The 16,707-nt window shown below is 44.7% G+C and overlaps 1 protein-coding gene across 1 annotated transcript in view; it reads right to left on the minus strand.

Moving 5' to 3' along the window:
* Positions 1–16,707, minus strand: part of tfap2e (transcription factor AP-2 epsilon) — a 92,337-nt gene that overhangs the window by 36,152 nt on the left and 39,478 nt on the right. Inside the window, exons 4-5 of the mRNA XM_041212930.1 lie at positions 15,468–15,693; positions 14,948–15,066 (exon numbers count right to left, since the gene is read on the minus strand). Of these exons, the coding sequence (XP_041068864.1) occupies positions 14,948–15,066; positions 15,468–15,693 (345 nt within the window). The remainder of the gene's footprint in view (positions 1–14,947; positions 15,067–15,467; positions 15,694–16,707) is intronic.

Below are 16,707 nucleotides of genomic sequence, written 5' to 3' on the forward strand. Positions count from 1 at the left end.
TGTGCATGTGCTTTGTGTGTGTGTGTGTGTGCTCTGTGTGTTGTGCGTGTGCTCTGTGTGTTTGTGCGTGTGCTCTGTGCGTGTGCGTTTGTGTGTGTGTGCTCTGTATGTATGTGTGTGTGTGTGTGTGCTCTGTGTGTGTGTGCTCTGTGTGTATGTGTGTGTGTATGTGTGCGTGTGCTCTGTGTGTGCTGTGTGTGTGTGTGTGTGTGTGCTCTGTGTGTGTGTGTGTGTGTTCCGTGTGTGTGTGTGTGTGCTCTGTGTGTGTGTGCTGTGTGTGTGTGTGTGTGTGTGCGTGTGTGCTGTGTGTGTGTGTGCTCTGTGTGTATGTGTGTGTGTGTGTATATGTGTGTGCTCTGTGTGTGTGTGTGTGTGTGTGTGTGTGTGTATGTGCTCTGTGTGTGCTCTGTGTGTGTGTGTGTGTGCTCTGTGTGTGTGTGTGTGTGTGTGTGCTCATTGTGTGTGTATGTGTGTACGCTCTGTGTGTATGTGTGTATGTGTGTGCTCTGTGTGTGTGTGTGTGTGTGTGTGCTGTGTGTGTGTGTGTGTGCTCTGTGTGTGTGTGTGTGTATGTGTGCTCTGTGTGAGTGTGTGTGTGTGTGTGTGCGCTGTGTGTGTGTGTGCGTGTGTGTGTGTGTGCTCTGTGTGTTTGTGCGTGTGTTCTGTGTGTATGTGCGTTTGTGTGTGTGTGCTCTGTGTGTATGTGTGTGTGTGTGCTCTGTGTGTGTGTGTGTGTGTGTGTATGTGTGTGCTGTGTGTATGTGTGTGCTGTGTGTGTGTGTGTGTGTATGTGTGCGTGTGCTCTGTGTGTGCTGTGTGCTTTGTGTGTGTGTGTGCGCTGTGTGTGTGTGTGTGTGTGTGTGTGTATGTGTGTGTGCGTTTGTATGTGTGTATACTCTGTGTGTATGTGTGTGTGCGCTCTGTGTGCGTGTGCTCTGTGTGTTTGTGGATGTGCTCTGTGTGTGTGTGCTTTGTGTGTGTGTGTGCTCTGTGTGTTTGTGCGTGTGCTCTGTGTGTGTGTGCTCTGTGTGTGTGTCTGTGTGTATGTGTGTGTGTATGTGTGCATGTGCTAAGTGTGTGCTGTGTGTGTGTGTGTGCTCTGTGTGTGTGTGTGTGTGTGTGTGCTCATTGTGTGTGTATGTGTGTACGCTCTGTGTGTATGTGTGTATGTGTGTGCTCTGTGTGTGTGTGTGTGTGTGTGTGCTGTGTGTGTGTGTGTGTGCTCTGTGTGTGTGTGTGTGTATGTGTGCTCTGTGTGAGTGTGTGTGTGTGTGTGTGCGCTGTGTGTGTGTGTGCGTGTGTGTGTGTGTGCTCTGTGTGTTTGTGCGTGTGTTCTGTGTGTATGTGCGTTTGTGTGTGTGTGCTCTGTGTGTATGTGTGTGTGTGTGCTCTGTGTGTGTGTGTGTGTGTGTGTGTATGTGTGTGCTGTGTGTATGTGTGTGCTGTGTGTGTGTGTGTGTGTGTATGTGTGCGTGTGCTCTGTGTGTGCTGTGTGCTTTGTGTGTGTGTGTGCGCTGTGTGTGTGTGTGTGTGTATGTGTGTGTGCGTTTGTATGTGTGTATACTCTGTGTGTATGTGTGTGTGCGCTCTGTGTGCGTGTGCTCTGTGTGTTTGTGGATGTGCTCTGTGTGTGTGTGCTTTGTGTGTGTGTGTGCTCTGTGTGTTTGTGCGTGTGCTCTGTGTGTGTGTGCTCTGTGTGTGTGTCTGTGTGTATGTGTGTGTGTATGTGTGCATGTGCTAAGTGTGTGCTGTGTGTGTGTGTGTGCTCTGTGTGTGTGTGTGTGTGTTCTGTGTGTGTGTGTGTGTGTGTGCTCTGTGTGTGTGTGTGCTCTGTGTGTGTGTGTGCTCTGTGTGTGTGTGTGTGCTCTGTGTGTATGTGTGTGCTGTGTGTGTGTGTGTATGTGTGCGTGTGCTCTGTGTGTGCTGTGTGTGTGTGTGTGTTCTGTGTGTGTGTGTCTGTGTGCTCTGTGTGTGTGTGTGTGTGCTCTGTGTGTATGTGTGTGTGTGTGTGTGCGTGCTCTGTGTGTGTGTATGTGTGTATGTGTGTGTATGTGCTCTGTGTGTGCTCTGTGCTCTGTGTGTGCTCTGTGTGTGTGTGTGTGTGTGTGTGTATGTGCTCTGTGTGTGCTCTGTGTGTGTGTGTGTGTGTGTGTGTGTATGTGCTCTGTGTGTGCTCTGTGTGTGTGTGTGTGTGTGTGTGTGTGTGCTGTGTGTGTGCTCTGTGTGTGTGTGTGCGCTCTGTGTGTGTGTGTGTGTGTGTGTGTGTGCTCTGTGTGTTTGTGTGTGTGCGTTTGTGTGTGTGTGCTCTGTGTGTATGTGTGTGTGTGTGTGTGTGCTCTGTGTGTGTGTGCTCTGTGTGTTTGTGTATGTGCTCTGTGTGTGTGTGCTTTGTGTGTGTGTGTGCTCTGTGTGTTTGTGCGTGTGCTCTGTGTGTGTGTGCGTTTGTGTGTGTGCTCTGTTTGTATGTGTGTGTGTGCTCTGTGTGTGTGTGTGTGTGTGTGCTTTGTGTGTGTGTGTGCACTCTGTGTGTATGTGTGCGTGTGCTTTGTGTGTGTGTGTGTGTGCTCTGTGTGTTTGTGCGTGTGCTCTGTGTATGTGTGTTTGTGTGTGTGTGCTCTGTGTGTATGTGTGTGTGTGTGTGCTCTGTGTGTGTGTGTGTGCTCTGTGTGTGTTTGTGTCTGTGTGTATGTGTGTGTATGTGTGCGTGTGCTAAGTGTGTGCTGTGTGTGTGTGTGCTCTGTGTGTGTGTGTGTGTGTGTGCTCTGTGTGTGTGTGTGTGTGTGTGTGCTCTGTGTGTGTGTGTGTGCTCTGTGTGTGTGTGTGTGCTCTGTGTGTATGTGTGTATGTATGTGTGTGTGCTCTGTGTGTGTGTGTGTGTGTGTGTGTATGTGCTCTGTGTGTGCTCTGTGTGTGTGTGTGCTCTGTGTGTGCTCTGTGTGTGTGTGTGTGTGTGTGTGTGTGTGTGCTCTGTGTGTGTGTGTGTGTGTGTGTGTGTGTGTGTGCTCTGTGTGTGTGTGTGTGCTCTGTGTGTGTGTGTGTGCTCTGTGTGTGTGTGTGTGTGTGTGTGTGCTCTGTGTGTGTGTGTGTGTATGTGTGTGCTCTGTGTGTGTGTGTGTGTGTGCTCTATGTGTGCTCTGTGTGTGTGTGTGTGTGTGCGCTCTGTGTGTGTGTGCTCTGTGTTTTTGTGTATGTGCTCTGTGTGAGTGTGCTTTGTGTGTGTGCGCTCTGTGTGTTTGTGTGTGTGTGCTCTGTGTGTGTGTGTGTGTGTGCTTTGTATGTGTGTGTGTGCTCTGTGTGTATGTGTGCATGTGCTTTGTGTGTGTGTGTGTGTGCTCTGTGTGTTGTGCGTGTGCTCTGTGTGTTTGTGCGTGTGCACTGTGCGTGTGCGTTTGTGTGTGTGTGCTCTGTATGTATGTGTGTGTGTGTGTGTGTGCTCTGTGTGTGTGTGTGTTTGCTCTGTGTGTATGTGTGTGTGTATGTGTGCGTGTGCTCTGTGTGTGGTGTGTGTGTGTGTGTGTGTGTGCTCTGTGTGTGTGTGTGTGTGTGTTCTGTGTGTGTGTGTGTGCTCTGTGTGTGTGTGTGCTGTGTGTGTGCTCTGTGTGAGTGTGTGTGTGTGTGTGTGCGCTGTGTGTGTGTGTGCGTGTGTGTGTGTGTGCTCTGTGTGTTTGTGCGTGTGTTCTGTGTGTATGTGCGTTTGTGTGTGTGTGCTCTGTGTGTATGTGTGTGTGTGTGCTCTGTGTGTGTGTGTGTGTGTATGTGTGTGCTGTGTGTATGTGTGTGCTGTGTGTGTGTGTGTGTGTATGTGTGCGTGTGCTCTGTGTGTGCTGTGTGCTTTGTGTGTGTGTGTGCGCTGTGTGTGTGTGTGTGTGTATGTGTGTGTGCGTTTGTATGTGTGTATACTCTGTGTGTATGTGTGTGTGCGCTCTGTGTGCGTGTGCTCTGTGTGTTTGTGGATGTGCTCTGTGTGTGTGTGCTTTGTGTGTGTGTGTGCTCTGTGTGGTTGTGCGTGTGCTCTGTGTGTGTGTGCTCTGTGTGTGTGTCTGTGTGTATGTGTGTGTGTGTATGTGTGCATGTGCTAAGTGTGTGCTGTGTGTGTGTGTGTGCTCTGTGTGTGTGTGTGTGTGTTCTGTGTGTGTGTGTGTGTGTGTGCTCTGTGTGTGTGTGTGTGTGTGCTCTGTGTGTGTGTGTGTGCTCTGTGTGTGTGTGTGTGCTCTGTATGTATGTGTGTGCTGTGTGTGTGTGTGTATGTGTGCGTGTGCTCTGTGTGTGCTGTGTGTGTGTGTGTGTTCTGTGTGTGTGTGTCTGTGTGCTCTGTGTGTGTGTGTGTGTGCTCTGTGTGTATGTGTGTGTGTGTGTGTGTGTGTGCGTGCTCTGTGTGTGTGTATGTGTGTATGTGTGTGTATGTGCTCTGTGTGTGCTCTGTGCTCTGTGTGTGCTCTGTGTGTGTGTGTGTGTATGTGTGTATGTGCTCTGTGTGTGCTCTGTGTGTGTGTGTGTGTGTGTGTGTGCTGTGTGTGTGCTCTGTGTGTGTGTGTGTGCTCTGTGTGTGTGTGTGTGTGTGTGTGTGCTCTGTGTGTGTGTGCTCTGTGTGTGTGTGTATGTGTGTGCTCTGTGTGTGTGTGTGCGTGTGCTGTGTGTGCTGTGTGTGTGTGTGTGCTCTGTGTGTGTGTATGTGTGTGCTCTGTGTGTTTGTGTGTGTGTGTGCATGTGCTCTGTGTGTGTGTGTGTGTGCTGTGTGTGTGTGTGTGTGTGTGTGTGTGTGCTCTGTGTGTGTGTGCTCTGTGCGTGCGCTGTATATGTGTGTGTGTGTGTGTGTGTGTGTGTGCGCTCTGTGTGTGTGTGTGTGCTCTGTGTGTGTGTGTGTGTGCTCTGTGTATGTATGTGTGTGTGTATGTGTGTTTGTGTGTGTGTATGTGTGTGCTCTGTGGGTGTGTGTGTATCTGTGGACAGGATTTTTGGGCTGGCAGGCGGCCCCGATAGGCGGGCCCGGGAGCAGCTGGGGAATGAACTGCCGACCGTGATTGGCTCCCAACTGCAATTTCATGCTAGCTGGCCAATTAACAGCCAGCCAGCGTGAAAGGTTTGCTGAAAGGCTCAGCACTGCCAGGGTGGGGTGGGAGGAAGGCAACGCTGAAGTCGGTGTGGGGGTCTGCGGAAGTAAAGCTCCCTAAGGACAGAGAGCTGCCTCAGGGAGTTGACAAATTTAAAATCAACAAAACCAGAATTTAAAATCGGAAAAAATGTGCACGCAACAGAATGAGACATCTCACCATACGGATGATGAAAACATTTTCAAAACATTTTAATTTTTTAAATTAATCACGGAAACCTCATCCCGCCCTTGGATGAGGTTTCCTCAAAAATGCAAAGGCCATCTGGCCGATTTGCTAGCCTGCCAACTGTAACGTTGGACGGGCAGTGAAAAATCGCCATCAATTGCTACTTTAATGGCCTTAATAGGCCTCTTAATTGTCGGTGGGCGCGCTGCCAACACTTGTGTGTGCCCGCCGACCAAAATATCACGTGAGTGCGCGATGACATCAGGACTCTCGCCTGACGTCATCGCGCGTGATTTCACCCTTGAGCATGTCGGGCGTGCACCCGCACACTGAGCGGAAAATTCTACCCCGTGTGTGTCTGTTTGTGTATGCATGTGCGAAAGTGGAGGATATTTAGCTGCATTCTTTAGACTCACTTGGATTACAGTTAAGAAACTTCAATACAGCATAGAAATACCAAATAGATTAGCCTTCTTCAAAGTCTATGATTGAGAAAACAAACAGATCATCTATAGAGCAGTTGTTTATTATTTGTCAAATGTTAGCAATTTCCTTTTAGAAACAGTTCTTCATTTCCTTGAACAAACTCTGGCTAATCAGGCAGATAATTAGATTTGCCTACAAAAATGACCTGATTTCTCCTACCAGACTGTAGTGTTCACATTACTTTCAAATCACGCCAGTCATAACACCCCATGTTATTTTAAGTTTAATATTACTTTGGTGCCTTGCTTCAGGAGCAGAAACGATTACTTCAATGCAGTTCTAGATTCAATAATGAGAACAGAATTCAATGACCTGATGTTGACTAGGAACAAATCTACACTTATGGGATGAGAAATTCAGCTAATTTCTCAGCATTTGACCTGCAGGTTTTGTGTGTGATCTTCGCCAGAAAGGCACTAGATGCCATATTGTCTCAGCTGACTTTTAATGGTCCAAAGCGCCCAGCTGAAAGAGGAATTAGGTTTCTTAAATATGCAAATTAGGATCCTAAGCAGGCTGAAGGACTCCAAATGCAAAATTCAGATACAAACAGGCAAAGCCTGTGCCATGCACATTCCATCTCATTGTAGATGAACTTGGGTCACTCTGCACAGACCAGCAAAGCAGTCGCTCAGTCAACTTTGCACCCATCCTGGCCTCAAGACAAGTTTCTCTATCAGCTCACCAAGGCTCCTTAGACAGCACCTTCCAAACCCATGACCACTACCATCTAGAAGGACAAGAACAGCAGACACATGGGAACACCACCACCTGGAAGTTCCCCTTCAAGCTGCTCACCATCCTGACTTGGAAATACATCACCGTTCCTTCACTGTCTCTGGATCAAAATCCAGGAACTCCCTTCCTAACAACACATGGACTTGCAGCAGTTCAAGAAGACAGCCCACCACCACCTTCCCAAGGGAAACTAGGGATAAGCAATAAATGCTGGCCTAACCAGCAACGCTCACATCCCATGAATGAATAAAAAAAAAACATGGAAATTTTTTTAAAATGACAATGAAACAACAACTAGAACTTGGAGCAGGATTTTCTAGTCCAGCCTGCCATGGAACTGGACATTCCCACCCAAAGTCAACAGACCTTTTGCTGGTCCATCAAATTCTCAGTCCCACCTGCAGTGATTCCCATGGCAGGCGAGACCAGAAAATTCAGGCCTTGGTCTCAAGCTAAGTCCTGTGTCTCAGCCTTGGCTCAATTGGCAGCGCTCTCGCCTCTGAGTTGGAAAGTTGTGAATCCAAGTCCCAATCCAGGTCTTGAGCACAAAATTCAAGGCTGTCATTCCAGTACAGTATTGAGGGAGTGCTGCACCGTTTGATGTGCTGTCCTTTGGATGAGATGTTAAACTGAGGTCCTGTCTGCTTTCTCAGGTGCAGGTAGAAGATTCCATTGCACTATTTTGAAGAGGAGCAAAGGAGTTATTTCTGGGGTCCTGGCCCATATTTGTCCCTCAGTCAACATTATGGAAAGTTTGAATGTCCGTTTGCCTCTGATCTCTGGCAGTGGACATTGATCAATATGAGAAAAAAGAAAGACTTGGATTCATGCAGTGCCTTTCATGACCACCAGACATCCCAAACAGCTTTCTAGCCAATGAAGCACTTTTGCTGTGTCATCACTGTTGTAATGTAGGGAACATGGCAGCCAACTTACAAACCATAAGCTCCCACAATGTGACAATGACCAGTTTATGGTTTGTAAATTGGCTGCCCTGTTTTCTGCATTACAACAGTGACTACACAGCAAAAGTGCTTCATTGGCTGGAGAGCTCTTTGAGATTTCTGGTGGTCATGAAAGACACTGCATAAATCCAAGTCTTTCTTTTTTTCTCATATTGATCAAAGCCCACTGCCAGAGATCAGAGGCAAACAGAAATTCAAATAGAGAGACCTTCATTGTTCCTCAGTATCACAAGGGTGATGTTGACACAGTTATTTTCAGAAAAGAATATTTTATGTCTATTTCTGGAGCCAATAGTGAGGTTGTATTGAATGACTTGCATTAACTAGGACTTAAGCCACACTGCCAGATTCACATCATTCTAAGGCTGTCATCCATTTTACTTACAACAGGAATCAGAATGTTTGGAGAGGAGACTTTAATCTCCTGAACCCAAATTGTGAACTGCACCTTTTGCTCTTTCCGAGTATGTTCCCTTTGTGTGTGAGATATATCATTAGTAACACTGCCCATTAACATATTTGCTTTTACCATATGAACACTAAAAACACTGGGGGATGAGTGTTTTTCTGTTCGAATTTTAATCTAAGTCGCCTGAAAGGAAATAGGCACGTTTAAGTTGGCTGTCCATTCAAATTGCCCACCCAGTTTACCCTCCCTTGACTCGAATGGAGAAAGCTCACTCAAACCAGCCCATCCCTGCCCAGCAGGTAGGTTGAAATTAGCCTTCGTACTGCAGAACTAATCCCTCCCCAGACTCCTGGGTTTTTAAATCCCTCTAAAACAAGGATTGGGGAGAAGTGAGCGCTAAAAATAGCATTGCTGGCCATCAACCTGTTCCCCAGCTCCATCCTGCTCAGGGTTAACTGCCTGGAGGTGGTCTCCTGGCTAGCAGCAGACCGGGCACTGACAGCAACCCTGACAGGCTTAGAGTCCTCCTCTGCCTGCTTGCATGCCGCAGCTTCTGCAGGCCACCCTATTGAGGGGTTCCCTCTCTCACTGGTGGCCTGGTTGCAAACACGTCTTCCTGTTTAAATTTTAAAAGGTTGGAGAGACGGTGGGGCCTCCATTTTGAAATGCCCTCTTCCTTACTTACCTTCCATGACTGCCTGCTGCTTCTTTTCAGCTGAGAGGTTTCTGATTGGCCTGCCCGTCATCCTTGATTGGATGGCGAGTCCACCCTCTGACATACCCTGGAGAAAATCACAATTTGTGGCTGTCTCCTAAAATGCAAGCTCCCGGCCCACATTTCAGCCTGATAGACTGCGGGGTAAAAGCCTGCAGGGAAAATCCAGCCCCCAGTCTGCATGGCTCATCGTTACTCTGGATGGGGCCCTTACCAGCTGATACTGAACAAGTCTCTGTTCAGCAGTGATTGGTTCTGTACAGCCATTGCTCATTAACTGGAAACAATCCCATCACTAGTGGTTTTGCCCAAGAGTGCATAGCACTGTCTAGATTCTTGTCTCACCGATATACAGGAATATTTATCAAGAGTGTCCTGAAAAATTGCATACAAGTGGCAAAAATGAACCCAGATAAATAATGCAACAGACAGTAAAACTCCCTTCTCTGCCTTTGTGGGTCTGAAAATTACAATAAACTATTAATGTTCTAAGTATTTGATTTCTCTGGTAAACATTTACTTTGCTGACATTGGAAAATCGCAGGTTGCATTTTCCATTCTGTGCCAATCTCTCGTTAAAATGATGAACGTTTTAATTAAGTTTTGCTTCATTTTTGTAGCAATAAAGCTACAGTTGTCTTCAAAGGGTTATAAGGATGATGTACTGGTAATGTCACTAGGCTAGTAGTCCAAAGGCCCAGGCTAATGCTCTGGGGACATGGGTTCAAATCCCACCAAAGGCAGCTAGTGGAATTTGAATAAATCTGGAATATAGAGCTAGTCTCGGTGATGGTGACAATGACAACTGTAAGAACCCATCCGGTTCACTAATGTCCTTTAGAGAAGGAAATCTGCCTTCCTTACCTGGTCTGGCCTACATGTGACTCCAGACCCACAGTAATGTGGTTGACCCTTAAATGGCCTCTGAAATGGCCTAGGAAGCTATTCAGTTCAAGGGTATTTGGGGATGGGCAACAAATGCTGGCCTTGCTAGTGATACCCACATCCCCTAAAAGAATAAAAAGGGAAAACAAGCTTTAATTCATCTCTGCTGACCCTCACACCATGGCTCAGCATCCACTCCTTTACTGCTTCCATCTGTTCAGCTGCAGAATTTTCTGCATTAAAGGTTTGTTGCTGAGAGCTAATTAATTGTGTTGGAGAGTAGTACATTTAAACTCTTTTTTTGTACCTCTGTTAATTTAAAGGCCCAGATTTTAAGGTTGTAATGACACCAAAACTGTTAGTATTCACCATTATTAAAACTGTGAAAATAACAGCAACTCCTGGCATCACAATGGCATGGATAAATGCAAAAATCCAGGAGGTTCTGTCGGTGATTCCCTGATCCTCCAGAGAGTGCATTGTTGAAGACTCCAAAGGTGGAAATATTCTGAATTCACTTGAATTGACATGAACTTCTACTTTTACACTATTATTCTCACTGTAAAATCCCTTGAGAAAGTTGTGCCTTGTTGAATGAGATGTAACTTGGTTTTTAACATCATTAACTTCATAATTACTGATTAAACAACCTCTCTAACCCTGAAAAAACTGAGTTTATATTTGTGGAATGTCAAATTTCTCAATTATGGTTAAAAAAGTCCATTGATTTTTAAAATAATAAAAATGATTTACTTCAATTTATGTTTATGATTGTTAGGCTGCTACCTTATTCCCATTTGTATGCCCCAATCTTTATTTTCTCTATCTGAAAAATTATGAAAAAGTGAAAGGCAATCAGTGCTTTTCAATTTCTGGCCAGTTATCTGTGAGAATTCTTCAATGTGATTGATTGCTTAGCCCGCTGGATGGCATCACTGTTGCTGAGTGCCAGAGATCCCCTTGAGTTGACGCCAGAATCAAAGTGTCAGGAAACGGAAAATCCATCTCTCGGGATTATTGGACATTTATGGGCAGCTTCCTTTGAAGTCAGTGGTGAGCACCACGTATATATATAAAAACAAAAAAACTGCGGATGCTGGAAATCCAAAACAAAAACAGAATTACCTGGAAAAACTCAGCAGGTCTGGCAGCATCGGCGGAGAAGAAAAGAGTTGACATTTCGAGTCCTCATGACCCTTCGACAGAACTAAGTAGAAATAGGAAAGGGGTGAAATATAAGCTGGTTTGAGGTGTGTGTGTGTGTGTGTGTGTGTGTGTGGGGGGGGGGTGGATAGTGGGTTGGGTGGGGGGAGAGAAGTGGAGGGGGGTGTGGTTGTAGGGCCAAGCAAGCAGTGATGGAAACAGATCATCAAAAGATGTCACAGACAACAGAACAAAAGAACACATAGGTGTTGAAGTTGGTGATATATATCTAAACGAATGTGCCAATTAAGAATGGATGGTAGGGCACTCAAGGTATAGCTCTAGTGGGGGTGGGGGGAGCATAAAAGATTTAAAAATATTTTAAAATAATGGAAATAGGTGGGGAAAAGAAAAATCTATATAATTTATTGGAAAAAAACAAAAGGAAGGGGGAAGAAACAGAAAGGGGGTGGGGATGGAGGAGGGAGGTCAAGACCTAAAGTTGTTGAATTCAATATTCAGTCCGGAAGGCTGTACAGTGCCTAGTCGGAAGATGAGGTGTTGTTCCTCCAGTTTGCGTTGGGCTTCACTGGAACAATGCAGCAAGCCAAGGACAGACATGTGGGCAAGAGAGCAGGGTGGAGTGTTGAAATGGCAAGCGGCAGGGAGGTTTGGGTCATTCTTGCGGACAGACCGCAGGTATTCTGCAAAGCAGTTGCCCAGTTCACCCCTTTCCTATTTCTACTTAGTTCTGTCGAAATGTCAACTCTTTTCTTCTCGGCTGATGCTGCCAGACCTGCTGAGTTTTTCCAGGTAATTCTGTTTTTGTTTTGCGAGCACCATGTACTTTGCCATTGACCGCTAAATCCAGTCAAACAGTCAGCAGTGACTGGTTGTCATAAGCGCAGGATCATTCACTAAATCCAACAGTATGATGATTCTAAATTAACAAACAACAGCAGTTTCAGGACTTGATTGACATCAATCTAGCTCACTCACACTACTGGGCTTTGCAGCTCCCCCAGACCAATTCTCCTTAAGTATCATTATCAACATTTACTGTTTAAGTAAGACAACTCAAAAGCACTGAACCAGTCAGGCCAAAAGGATGTTATTGTTAATCTTCCTAACAGTTTGATTTTTCAAGGGACAGAACAATGATGAAGTTCACCCTTTAAGTATTCAAACAAAAGAATGTTTGTTAAATCCTTTACTGTTTGCAAAGAGTCAGTGCAGCATTTGTTTGCTGAGATGGAAGAGAGGCAGCATGAATAATTTGTTTTTGGCAATGTTTCAAACTGTAAGGGCTGTAATGATGCTGCACATCACAATGGGAAAAATTCATCAATATATTATTAGTCCCCAAACCCAAAGTTTCTATTTCTTTTACCCTGAACTTATTAATGGAGTTTACCAGAGACAAAAATGGCAGCTGGAAAACCTCTGTCCATTTGTTCACTAGCAATGAATTAGGATTTTGAAACATCTTAATTTATGTTATTAATGGCCTTCATGGCCTGGCCATCCCTAACTCTGTAACTTCCTTCAGCGCTAAAACCTCCCCATCAACTTTCTGTTGCTCTGACACTCCCTCCTTTTGCCCCACGTTTGGCCGCTGCACCTTTCGCCACCAAGGCCCCAAGTTTCAAAATTTCCTCATTAAACCCCATCACTTGTCCACTTCCCCCTCCCTCCTCCAAGGCCTTCCTTTCAAAATGCCTCTTCAACCAATATGATCACTCGCTCCCAACCTTTCTTTCTTTGGTTCAGTGCCCGTCTTGCTGTATACCTCTGTGAATCATCTTGGGATATTTTTCTACTTTAAAATTGCTATATTAATGCAATTTCTACTTTAAAAGTGCTATATTAATGCAATTTCTGTTGTTAACCTGGTCTTCAATTAATTTTCTTCCACTTGTGCAAGTTTCTCTCTTTCATCAGCACTTTGAGGATGTTATTAACAGAATAGATAAGGGGGGACCAGTGGTGCATTTGGATTTTCAGAAGGCTTTCGATAAGGTCCCACAAATAAGGAGGTTAGTAAACAAAATTAGAGCACATGAGATATGGGTTAATATAACTGACATGGATTGAAGATTGTTTAATGGACTGAAAACAGAGAGCAGGAATAAGCGGGTCATTATCAGGTTGGCAGGCTGAGACTAGTGGGGTACTGCAATGATCAGTACTTGGGCCCCAGCTGTTCACAATCTATATCAATGATTTGAATATGGGGACTAAATGTAATATTTTCAAGTTTGCGGATATCACAAAACTAAGTGGGAAAGTGAGTTGTGAGGAGGATGCAAAGATGCTTCAAGGGGATTTGTACAGGCTTAATGAGTGGGCAAGAACGTGGCAGATGGAATATAATGTGGTTAAGTGTGAGGTTATCCACTTTGGTAGGAGAAATGGAATGCAAAGTATTTCTTAAATTGGGAGAGATTGGGAAGTGTTGATGTCCAAAGGGACCTGGGTGTTATTGTTTATAAAGGCAGAATTTTGCCCTTGGTAGGCGTGCGGGCCCCACTGGCTCGGCGGCAGGTGGACAGCTGACCCCTGCTGCCATTTTGAGTGGGCGGGCCAATTAAGGCCTGCCTAGAGGCCTTCCCAACAAGAAAGAGCGCACTGCTCCCGGAGACTAAGTGCTGTCTCAGGGAGATTAGTGACAATGTACAAAAGTTAAAAAATAGAAAAGTAAAAATATTACTAACATGTCCCCCTCATGTGACAATGTCACATGAGATGGGACATGTTAATAAAAACGACAGAAACTTTATTACACTTTTTAAAAACAGACATGAAACCTCATCCCGCCAGTGGATGAGGTTTCATGTATTATCAGGAGCCCACGGGGGCTCCTAGCCTGCCCTTAATTGGCCATTGACAGGTCAGCGGGTGGACTGCTGATTTCGCAGTCCGCCTGCCTTCCTAAAAATTTAAAGGGACTGGGATGACGTCAGGGGTTCCTCCTAATGTCATTCCGCGTCATTTTCCCATCAGCGAGCGAGCCCCAGCCCCAAATCGCCAACGGGAAAATTCTGGCCTAAGTCACTGGAAGCTAACATGCAGGTGCAACAAGCAATCAGAAAGGCAAATGGTATGTTGGTCTTTATTATAAGAGGATTTGACTACAGGAGTAAGGATGTCTTGCTTCAATTATATAGAATCTTGGTTAGACCACATCTGGAGTAGTGTTTACAGTTTGGTCCCCTTACCCAAGGAAGGACGTACTTGCCATAGAGGGAGTGCAACAAAGGTTCACCAGACTAATTTCTGGGATGGAGGGAGTGTCCTTTGAGGACAGACTGAGGTGTCTGGCTCTACATCCTCTAGAGTTTAGAAGAATGAGAGGTGATCTCATTGAAACTTACAAAATCCTTCCAGGGATGCACAGGGTAGATGCAGAAAGGATGTTTTCCCTGGCTTGGTGGGGGGGGGGGGGGGGGGGGGGGTGGTGGTCTAGAACCAGGGTAAACAGTCTCAGAATAAGAAGCAAGCCATTTACAACTGAGATGAGGAGGAATTTATTTACACAAAGGGTAGTGAATCTTTGGAATTCTCTGCCCAGAGGGCTGTGGAACCTCAGTAATTGAGTATGTTCAAGACAGAAGCTGATAGATTTCTAGGTATTAAAGATATAAAGGAATATGGGGATAGCATGGGAAAATGGCATTGAGGTAGGGAATCACCCATGATCTAGTTAAATGGCAGAGCAGGCTCGAGGGGCTGAATGGCCTACTCCTGCTCCTATGTCCCTATGTTGTCCTGAATATGTGAAACGTTCCACGTGCTATCAATATATTTATATCAACTCCTTATAATTCATAGTTGCTTACTTTGAATTGTCTGATAATTCTCTTTATAGCACTGAATTCCAACTTTGCTGTGCTTTTACATGCATGATTTAATCGATTAGATCATTTGATTTTTTTACATCAAATAATTTTTAAGGATACAATCACAAGTTGATAGGCAACAGGATGAAATTATGCTCCTTACCTCATTAACTTGTGCAATGAGCTCAGTAGACATGCTGTGGATCCTCATGTACGTGAGTTGTCATCCAGTATTAACATAAAACAGTTTGTGATATGCTGAGTACATGTTTGTTGCATACCTAGGAAATTGCCATAGGACTTTGCAGAACTAAGCTCCTGAGTTTGAGTCTCAAAACTAATTACTTGACTTATGTACAATTCATGAATTCACAAGGCCATTAATACTTTCTGTGCTCTATGTTCATTCATGAGCATGCAGAACCAAAAGGTTTAAGGATGAGTATATAATACTGATGCCCTCGAGCGGTTGTTGAAAAGTTCCTTACCTTCGACGAGTGAGGTCAGTAAGGTAACATTGGCTGCTTTGCGCCTTCCTGCAGGCAAATTCAATCCAATCTTTTCCAACTTTTCTCTCAAAGACCTGCCTCCATTTTTCGACTTTGCCCTAAGGAAGATAGACACTAGTTTCAAGCCTGTGCACAGCTGGAAAAGTAACAATTCTATGAACTCCTTGCCTGTGTACTTAACATATTTATAAGCCGATGCTTAATTTTGCTTGAAGTAAATTTAATTTCTATGCATCTTCCACTGTCTTGTTCCTTTTATTCTACTTCTCAGTTTACATTTTTTTTATTTCTTGTTAGTCTCTTCTTCCTCATTTTTTCTCTTTATTCATCTCTTTTCCATTTATCTTTCCTTTTCACTCTCAATACTTCTCACATTTACTTTTATCTCGCTATTCAATCACAATGTCTTCATTATTCCCCACTCTTCTTTTTGATTCCAATTCCAATTTTCTCTCAGCTGTTCTTCTCTCATTTATAACTCATTCTCTCTCTCACTCACCTCCTGAGCACTCCTCCAAGTAGTGATGCATTCAGGCACTCTGGTGGTGACAGGCGCCTCTGAACCTCCCCCACAGTCACTTTGTACTTGGATGTGGAGCTGAGCAGTGACAGGCGGCCTGGGACGGAGCAGAACACTTCATTTGGGTTCGTCACTCCTCCAATCAAGCCATCCTTTTGCATGCTCGATGAAAGTGAACTACCATTGGCTTTAATTGGCATTGGAACTGAAATAAAGCGAAAAGAGAGACTCACTATAAAATGTAGTGCATCAAATTTTGAATGCATCCTATACAGGAACAATAGGGAGCGTAGAACAGATGAGACTTCAACAATGTGCAGAGTGTTTGTCAAATTTCCATCAAGCAGTAAAATGATATGGGTCATTTGCATTTAGATTATGACCATATACTGAAAGCACATATGGAACAATGGGTGGCAAGGGATGTTACTGAAGATAACATTCAACCCAAGTTTATGCATCAGTATAAAACCACAAACTCATGTAACAAGTCCAAAACTTCTGTAGTATTCCAATGCTTCTCAGTTATTAACCCCAGCCATTCATTCATGTGTATACAAACAAGCACATAGCTAATCAAAATCTTTAAATAGAATACTTTAAAGCAGCCAGGGCACTATCATTTTCCCCAGGGCCTCTGAATGAATGAGAAGGAAAAGTGGTCAGGATTTCAGCTCCAGTGACCACAATTGGAAAGTGCGTAGATAGAATCAAACCAATTTGAACTGGACCGGAACACTGTCCCAAGGTACAAAGTATTTATCCTTTTAAAAATTAAAACTTCTCAGAAATGGGTATTGACTTCAAGTGAGCAGGACACCAACTGTCTGCCTTCCCTGAAACCGGTGACAATTTTTTAAATCTGGGGGAGGGAATAGAACACACTCAACCTAATATTTACTATCCTGGGTCAGATGGCTGCGCTCATCTTCACTGCCAAAGAAAGCATATGATTTTGGGTGCAAAATGCCCGATTCCCATTAGTTGTGACTTTAAATATTTAAACAAATGGACAATCAGTGAAAAAGAGCCCAGGCTAAACTCCTGCTAGCTGTCTGCGCAGCATGAGTGAGGCCTACAATACATGTAAATGCACTGTATCAAAATCCATTTGCAATCAGATTCATATATGGTATAAATGTAACAAAAACAAACTCTTGCTGTGTGCTGATTCAGTTCAAGGAAACTGTTACATCCCAAACTGCTTTGTGCAACTATT

Source organism: Carcharodon carcharias, chromosome 19 (genome assembly GCF_017639515.1).
Source record: "Carcharodon carcharias isolate sCarCar2 chromosome 19, sCarCar2.pri, whole genome shotgun sequence".
Lineage (NCBI taxonomy): Eukaryota > Metazoa > Chordata > Chondrichthyes > Lamniformes > Lamnidae > Carcharodon > Carcharodon carcharias.